Here is a 9098-nt window from a genome sequence, read left to right on the forward strand (position 1 = left end):
TCGGGACTCAGTTTCCCCGCCTATGTGACTACACCACAGAGCCAGAGCTGCTTTTGGAGATTGACCTTATTCTTGAGAGAGAGCGCTGCACCACGAGCGGAAATGGGAGGGGCGGCCAGAGGTGAGGGGGACCCCCATCTGGGGTCTTCCCTGCGGGGATCCTCCGCTGGGTCAGTCTAATAGCCTATTAATATCAGCCCCCGGGGCGGCGCTGCACTGCGCAGGCGCGGGCGGGTTCCGCAGGCGCGCGGGGCGAGCGCACGAGCGAGCGAGGGATTCCCTCTGACGTAATTGCTAGGATACCAAACAAACACTCAGCGGCGCCGGCCAAGCTCCTTATATGGCTAATTGCGTCACAGGAACTCCGGGGAGACCAGGCCGGGATCCCCTCCCGCCGAGTGCTTCAGAACGCAGCCCCCAAGACCCTCAGGGCCGCGAGGGTGATGCAGGTGATCAGATCGAGGCTAGGGCAGGCCTGTTGCCGGACGGTGCGTGGCTGGGTTCACCAGGGCCGGAGATATTGAGAAGTTCGCGGAGCGCGGGAAGGGTGACGTAAGCAGGGGGGCCGGGCCCCGGGCATATAAATACAGCGGCTCTGGGCTTCATTCATAAGACTGAGAGCTACGGCCAAGGCTGGGATACGCGGAGCTGGGACTTGATTGTAGTGGTTCTTCGTCTTGGGGGCTGTGAAATTCAGTTTATTATTTTTCCGGAAAGTTTTTGGAAGGATTCTTCTAGATAATTCTACATTTTATTTTGGAGGATCGACTTACTTTTTTTCGTCTTCCTTATTACTCCCCTCCCCCCGTGGGACCCGCCGGACGCGTGGAGGGGACCGCACCCGAAGCAGATTCTGTACAGCAGGACAGAGCTTTCCGCCTCTGGGGGAGCGATCCCCCCTCGCCCCCGGGTCCTACGGAGCCTGGACTTTCAGGAGGCACAGCGGCATCTTGTGGGGGCCTGGGCACCGCAAAAGAATTACACAGAAACTTTGCCTTTGTTGGAGCGGGACGCTGCCCCCATCCCGAGTTTCCCCGGACTCTCACCTTTCTTTCCCCCACCCGGCCATAGCCTTGGCTTCCCGGCGACCTCAGCGTGGTCACAGGGGCCCCCCTGTGCCCAGGGAAATGTTTCAAGCTTTCCCCGGAGACTACGACTCCGGCTCCCGGTGCAGCTCCTCACCCTCCGCCGAGTCTCAATATCTGTCTTCGGTGGACTCCTTCGGCAGTCCACCCACCGCCGCCGCCTCCCAGGTAAGTTATAGAGGGTTGGGGTGATGCTTTGTGGTTTATAATTTTTTTTAAGTCAAGGGTGGAGCGAGCAATCCCCCCACCCCAAATAAAGACGCGTCAAAATCCAGGATCTGAGAGGGGATAGGCTCACGGCGCACTCTGCAAACTGCAGAGTCCGGACGTGCTTGCAATTGGTTGTGTGCGTGGAACGCAGGGAGGGAGCACAGAGGGGTGAGCTTTGGGGGTGGGGTGAGTACGCCGTTCAGTGCAACGTGTATGAGGTAGCAGGGCTGAGAACTTTTAGCCGGCTCGGGGACTGCCCCCCACTCAGGTCACCAACCTGAAGCTAGCGCGGTTAGGCAGGTGGGGGAAATCCCGGGGAAGCTTCCAGTAGCTTCCTCCCTTTTTCCTCCTCCATCCGAGCGCCTACTCCGGCGCCGGGTCACCCTCGACCCAGTGGGAAGGCGGGCCTCGAACCCTCAGTGGCGCTGCCTCCGCCTCCTGCGCGGAGACGTAACGGGGAACCCGTGCGTAACGGCTGACGCGCTGGAATCCTCCGTCTGACGCGGGGCACGCACGGCGCGTGGCGCCCCCTTCGTCCGCCCCGCCCCTGACGTCCCGGGAGCGTTCTATTTTGGAACGCCGGGGCCACGTTGCTAAGGGAGGGGGCAGCCCGGCGTTCCGATTGGCCGCCGCGGCGCAAGCTTTGGCCAATCAACTTTCCCTTCCTATTTGTAGGGTGCAGTTTCCTTCCCCCAGTTCGTCCCCGGAACCCGTGGTTCTTCGGCACTAGGGTCTCTTTTACGGGCCTCTAGAGGAAGAGCGAGGGGATTCCTGTTGCCACAGGAGCGATCTTCTGCGATCCAATGAGTCCGCAAGGACCTTGCCGGGATCCTGTCCCTCCGCTCTCAGGGTCAGAGGGTGTCTGTGTGCCGGAATTTCTTTGGGAGACATAGTGACCGTCACCCACTTCTCCAGGCACACACAGATACATTCCCACTCCTAATGCTCCCGACGCCGGGTGTCTCCGGTTTGTCCGAAGACAGGACTAGAACCGCTAGCCCTAGGCGAACCAGCCAGGTGGTCTCCAGGAGCCCCGCCCCCTCTGGGTTTCCAGGATGCTGATTGGCCAGCGAGCCAGCCTGTCCCTCACCACGCCCCCTGGGAGAGTAGTTAAGCCTTCCGAGCAGTTCTAGGATTACATTTTGGGGGTGGGGGAGATGAACGGTGCTTGGGCTTGGGGTCTCGGGACCTACACCACTCCACCTCCGCGACAGTCTGAGGGAGCCTGGCTGCTCACTTTCTCTCCTTGTCTACCCATCGTAACCTGTCGCTTGTCAGTCTCACTCTGGGGAGAGACAATTACTTGAAACGTTGTTCTAAACTCCTAGGCCCGTCCCCCAACACCCTTTTAACTGGGACCCCCGCCCCTGCACGGGGGTCTCATGGACCCTCCAGTCTCTCATCCCCTCGCCCAGAGGGGTGTGTATATGTGTGTGAGTGTAGAGGGAGGCTTAGCCTAAGGCCTCTCCCTCTCCCTCCCCTTGCCTCTGGGGTGGGGGTGGGGTGTTGTGGCTGTGTGTGTGGCTGTGACTCCATCCCGGGGGTTCTGTCACCCGGCTGTGTCCAGCCTCCTCCCCACCCCCCACACCTAAGAGTCACCAACCCGGGGTGTGATTCACCACCCGCTGGAACCGTGCAACCTTTCCCCGAGGAAGAAGGAGGAGGTAGAAGCCAGTTGCACAGAAATCCTCTCATTAACCACTGCGTCACGGTGTAGGGGAAGGGTGGGTGTTGTGGCTTTTTGCCTGTGACACACACATCCACACCCGCTGGCCCTGTGCTCACTCACAGGGTCGGTGTGTGTATGTGTGTTGGGTGTGTGTGTGTCGGTGTCTCTGTTTGTGTGTCTACGCCTGTGTGTGTATGTGTCACCCTGTAGGAGTGCGCCGGTCTTGGGGAAATGCCCGGTTCCTTCGTGCCCACGGTCACCGCGATCACAACCAGCCAGGACCTCCAGTGGCTCGTGCAACCTACCCTCATCTCTTCCATGGCCCAGTCCCAGGGGCAGCCACTGGCCTCCCAGCCCACAGCCGTTGACCCCTATGACATGCCAGGAACCAGTTACTCCACGCCGGGCATAAGTGGCTACAGCAGTGGCGGAGCTAGTGGCAGTGGTGGGCCTTCCACCAGCGGAACCACCAGTGGACCTGGGACTGGACCTGGGCCCCGCCCAGCCCGAGCCCGGCCTAGGAGACCCCGAGAGGAGACGGTGAGTAAAGGGCATCAGAGCTTGCTCTGGGTGCAGGGGCCGGGGTGGGGGCGGGGGAAGAAGCAAGAGAGGCAGGAACTTTCCCACTGTTGGGGTGAGGGACCATCTGCAGCCTCAATGCTGCAGAAACCCTATCATCCTCCCCACAGTCAGTGAGGTCTAGAAGGTTCTTTTCTGACTCCTGGGGATTCTTGAAGAAGAGGAGTTTCGGGGTGGATGGGGAGGAACACATGTCCCCCAAATCTCACTATCTCTATCTCCCCTACTCAGCTCACTCCAGAGGAGGAGGAGAAGAGAAGGGTTCGCCGAGAACGAAACAAACTGGCAGCAGCAAAGTGTAGGAACCGGCGAAGGGAGCTGACTGACCGACTCCAGGCGGTGAGGATGGTCCCTGGGGTGGGGTGAGGGTATGCTGAAGGGGGGCTCTCTCCCCATCTTCTGTTACCCACCACCACCTGTGCCCTTATCCTGGACTGAGAACCAGAGGTTCCACATGTGGAACGAGATACAGACGGGGTCACCCAGCTCATACACGCAGGCTCTCACCTATTCCTGGCTGCTTCCTGTCCTGGTTTATGACCCCGGCTCCCCTCCACACACACACACCACTTGCCTGGCCTTCACTTCATCCTGAGGGGACATATGAGCGAACTTTAATAGAGGGGCGCTCCAGTCATTTCCCCTTTTAGGTCTTGGGCAAGTGATAACCCATTTTTGCCTCAGTTTCTCCATCTCTTCAACTCCTCAGTGAATCTCCTAGGTTCCTGCTAGATTTAACATTCTGGAGAGTCTGTGAAACGAAATTCTTTGATTCTATATCAATTCCCCCACCACCTGCCCCAGCCACCCGTAGTTCTCAGAGCTTGGACTGGTGGCCTCTGCCACGATGCCCCTCTATTTTCATGCCCTACCTCAGTCTGAGAGTTTTCTACTTTATACTTGCAGGGGTTTCCCCGCTAAATCAGGGAAATTCTTTACTTCCCTGAGCTACCTGGTCTCTTCCCTGGGAGGCAGAGGGGGAAAAGTAACAGAGGGGAAGAGGTGGCCTTAGAAACATATGACAATCGTTCACTCACTCAACAAACCTCTGAGTGCCTCTTGCAACCAGAGACTTCCTATGTGTACCTGGCTCTTTCCCAACCATCCACTGGACAGATGGGGAAACTGAGGCTCCTAGAAAGTAAGACCCTTGCCCCAAGTCCCATAGCACACCAGGCCTCCATCTCAGGGGGTCTTTCAGTCCAGAGCTGCCTTCCAACCCTGGGCCTCCGCAGTCAGTCTAGGAGAGATGGCTTCAGCCATGATTCACCTTCTCTAGTCGCTCACGGCCTTTTTCTCCTTCCTCGCTCTTCTCTGCGACCTGGCCGCCCGGGGCCTCAGGAGACAGACCAACTGGAGGAAGAAAAGGCGGAGCTGGAGTCGGAGATCGCCGAGCTCCAAAAGGAGAAGGAACGTCTGGAGTTTGTGCTGGTGGCCCACAAACCGGGCTGCAAGATCCCCTACGAAGAGGGGCCCGGGCCGGGCCCGCTGGCGGAGGTGAGAGATTTGCCGGGGTCAGCATCCACTAAGGAAGATGGTTTCAGCTGGCTGCTTCCGCCCCCGCCACCACCGCCCCTGCCCTTCCAGACCAGCCAAGACGCACCCCCCAACCTGACAGCTTCTCTCTTTACACACAGTGAAGTTCAAGTCCTCGGCGACCCCTTCCCCGTTGTTAACCCTTCGTACACTTCCTCGTTTGTCCTCACCTGCCCGGAGGTCTCCGCGTTCGCCGGCGCCCAACGCACCAGCGGCAGCGACCAGCCTTCCGACCCCCTGAACTCGCCCTCCCTTCTCGCTCTGTGAACTCTTTAGACACAAAACAAACAAACACACAAGGGAGAGAGAGATTTGGATGAGGAGGAGAGAGGGGAAGAGACAAAGCGGGCGAGTGGCCTCCCTGCCTCTCCTGTCTGACCCTCAGCTGCCACTGCCGTCGGACAGGAGGACTTCCTTGTGTTTTGTACCGCCTCTTGTTTCTGTGGCCCAGCGAGACCAGAGAGCTGGTGACTTTGGGGACAGGGGGTGGGGAGGGGATGGACACCGACCCCCTCGGCTGCCTGTCGGCCGTCTGGCTTCAACCCAACCTCTAGGGATGGGGGAGTGGGGGCGGGGGTGATGCCCACCTTTGGGCTGGAGGGAAAGGGGTGCTGGTGGTGGGCTTTGGGGTGAGCTGTATAGTCCTCTGCAGAGAGGCCCAACAAGGAAATGCCACAGGACCCCCAAAGAGTCTCCCACGCCCACCCTTCAAGGGGTGACCAGGCTGGTTCTCCCTGCTCGCCCCCCACCACGACCTTAGCTTATTTATCCAACATTTCCATGTGGGTAGATCCTCCCCTGAATTGAGCCCCCCTTTAAAGGGAAGTTGATGCCCCCTTATGATGATCCCCTTCCCCCCACCCCCGACTCAGACTTAGTCTGAAATGTGAACCTCCCTCCCTGACCGTCCAGCTGCTCCCCCCCAGCGAGACGGGCTCTGATTTAAATTTCCTGAACCCTAAGGATCCCCCGCACATTCAGCCCCCAGCCCTCTTTTTGGATTACAGTGTTAGTCTACCCTCCCCCACCGCCCGTCAGCCTTCCCTCCGGGCCTTCCTTGTTGGGCCTCTCTGATTCCCACCACATCACAGTGGGTGCTGTGGTGCCTGTCCCGCGGGAGTGTTTTATACTGTGAAATGAGTTGGCCGGATTGGGCGGGGGGAGGAGCCCGGTGGGACAGAACCCCTCCGGAGGGACTGTGCCGCCCACTCCCCAAAGCCCTTCCGTGGTCTCCCCTCCCCCACCTGCCTCCTTCCTCCCCTCAAAATGAGTTTGACTCAAGGGGGTGACAGAATCGAGAGGGGCTGACACTTATCCATTCGCGTGGCCTCTCTCCTCAGGACCCCCGCCCCTCCCCCCAGACCAAGCCCTGGCCTTTTCCTTTAAGGCCTGTCACCCTAACCCAGCCTAGGACGCCAATTTCTCCCTCCCCTCGGCACCCCACATCCTTTCTAGAAAGGGAGCAAGGGGAGATTGCCAGGGGGTCCGACGTTTTTCCGGAGAAGATTTAAAGGCTGAGGCTTTGAACCCGAAGGAGCTGGGCTCCCGCCGTCCCAGCTTCCCCTCCCCCTGCCCCAGCCCCAATTCTTGGTTTCGGCTCCCTCCCTCCTCCCCCCGCCTTTCCCTGTGTTTCACCTCATGAGAATTTTATCATGAGGCCAATTGATATTTTTTAATATCGGGTGGGTCACGCCGCCCTCCGTGCTGCATGGAGAACATTCCACTGCCCCGTCCCGCAGCTCCCGCCCTGAACCCAGAGCCCCCCCCCCTCCCGTGGCTATTTATCCCTTTCCTGATTTCCGAAAGGCACTTATATCTATTATGTATAAATAAATATATTATATGTGGGTGTGTGTGTGCGCGTGAGTATGTGAGAGCTTCCGCAACCTTGTTCTAGGTCATGTTGGCCCTCAAAGCCATGCCATTGAATTGGAAACACTGCTTCTGGAAACTTCGAGGCGGCCTGTCTTGGGCTGCCTCTGTCTCTAGCTGTCTCTTTTCTGATTGTCTCGGCCCCTCTGATTGTTTTCTGGCCGTCTTGGCTGTCTCTTTCCCGAGTGTCCCTTCCCCTCTGTCTTTTCTCTGCCTGTTTTTACTTGACCGTTTCCATCTGACTGTCCCTGATCCTCCAGCGGTCTTCCGACTCCGGGTTCGTTGGGGACCTGAGATTTTATTTTTGTGAGTAAGCCTGTGGGATTATAGATTTTTGTAATCTGTATCTTTGAGGATTCTGGGTGTGTGTGAAATTGTGAGCAGGGCCTGTCGCTGCAGACCACAATTTATTGAATATCCAACTACCCCCACCCCATGCTGTATTTGTGATTCTCTTTTTGTATTTTGCACCTGACCCCTGGGGGGGCTGGGGCTGGCTGGCACTGGGCCGCTACCCTCCCCTTCGTGGTTCTGCACTGTCGCCAATAAAAAGCTCTTAAAAGTGCATCCACCAAGCTTCAGGGTCTGTTTGCTCCTGACACCCATCGCCTGCCTTCCTTTCAGCATGAAGGAGTGAGGTTAGATTGCTATGGGACTGCACACGCACACACACACGCTGGAACTCTTACTAGTGAATCAGCCAACAGCAGGATGGAGGGAGGCTAGACAGTCAGGAGGACTTCCCACACACACAGGCTGTACCTCCTCCTTGAAGAAGTAATGAGGCAGAATATAAGCCATGAGGTGTCTGATACCAGAATGCTAAAGGTCAGGGAGGTTTCCTGGTGAGGGAAGAATTTATACAGTGAGCCCCCTACATACAAACAAGTTCTGTTCCGAGGGGGCGTTCGTTAAGTCCAATTTGTTCATAAGCCCAACAGAGTTAGCCTAGGTACCCAGCTAACACAATCGGCTACATAGTACTGCACTGTAATAGGTTTATAATACTTTTCACACAAATAATACATAAACACAAAAAATAAAACATTTAAAATTTTCCAGCACAGTACCTTGAAAAGTACAGTGTACAGCACAACAGCTGGCATACAGGGGCCGGCATGGAGTGAAGAGGCAAGAAGAGTTACTGACTGGAGGAGGGAGAGGAGGTGGGAGATAGTAGAGCTGAAGGATCATCAACAATAAGAGACGGAGGGCAAGCTGCAATTTCACTCACGCCTGACGTTGATGGCACAGGTTCTGGTTTCTTGCTGGCTTCAATTCTATCTACCCTCTTGAAAAAACGAACCAGTGACATCTGGGTAGTAGCTCTTTTTTGCTAGTCATCCAGTGATGTCTAGGTAGTCTCTCTGTTTTTCTCGTCATAGATGACATGGCAGCACTGGATTGCATTCTGAACGGCTGCTGCAACCTTCGTGCGTCATTGCACATGAACTAACTTACATGATTAGGCATGCAAATGAATGTTCACATCTTTGAAAACTCACAACTTGAAGGTTCATATGTAGGGAACTTATTGTGCCTGACCCTGTAATGTTCTGGGAATTGTCTGAGCAAAAGTTAGAGGTAGAAAAAGTTTATGCTGCTGAAGACCACTCAGGCACATGGCAACTCCTCAGGGTTATATGAGTCACAAAACTTGGATCACTTTTACAGTGAAGATCAGTTGCCTTTTGCTTTTTCACATGATCACTTCTTCTGGGTTTGGAACATATTGGGGACAAACCAAGATTGACTAAACCAAAACCACTGCCACTTTGTCCAAAGATACAGCTGAGCCATCCCCATTGCAAGAGCCAAACCTGCTCTCATTTGCATAGCAGCAAGCACTCTGGGAATGGAAGTACTGGTCCAGAGGTCAAGTGTCTTAGTAAATGACTAAGCAGGGGAATTTGTCAGGATGGAATTACTTAATTTCTTAGTTAATTCACAAAATTTGCTAAGCATTTATCGTGTGCCCAGCCCTGTGCTGGGCAGGGTTGGGGATACTGCAGAGACTGAGACAGCCCCAGGCTCCCCCCTCCTAAGGTTCACAGTCCAGTGGGGGACACAGACCTGTTCATAGTCAGGGATGATCTAAATTGGACAGGGTTGGGGGAGTCCATGGGACTTGAGGGGCCCAGTGGAGG

At 56.2% G+C, this 9098-nt stretch overlaps 1 protein-coding gene across 3 annotated transcripts; it reads left to right on the forward strand.

The window, feature by feature from the left end:
- The first annotated feature begins 1038 nt into the window (after positions 1-1038).
- On the forward strand, positions 1039-5639 carry FOSB (FosB proto-oncogene, AP-1 transcription factor subunit). Of its 3 annotated transcripts, XM_029243858.1 has the most exons (5): positions 1124-1253; positions 3175-3504; positions 3775-3882; positions 4885-5040; positions 5181-5405. In XM_029243858.1, the coding sequence occupies exons 1-5, from the start codon at positions 1128-1130 to the stop codon at positions 5181-5183; spliced, it is 723 nt and encodes a 240-aa protein (XP_029099691.1). In that variant the 5' UTR covers positions 1124-1127; the 3' UTR covers positions 5184-5405. The 3 variants fall into 3 exon arrangements, with proteins under 3 accessions (XP_029099674.1, XP_029099691.1, XP_029099683.1); XM_029243841.1 differs by having other exon boundaries at positions 1039-1253; positions 4885-5639; XM_029243850.1 differs by lacking the exon at positions 3775-3882 and having other exon boundaries at positions 1128-1253; positions 4885-5421.
- Positions 5640-9098: the final 3459 nt, after the last annotated feature.

The sequence above is a fragment of the Monodon monoceros genome, unplaced genomic scaffold (genome assembly GCF_005190385.1).
Source record: "Monodon monoceros isolate NGI ecotype Baffin Bay Population unplaced genomic scaffold, NGI_Narwhal_1 Super_Scaffold_10, whole genome shotgun sequence".
In the NCBI taxonomy this organism is placed as follows: domain Eukaryota; kingdom Metazoa; phylum Chordata; class Mammalia; order Artiodactyla; family Monodontidae; genus Monodon; species Monodon monoceros.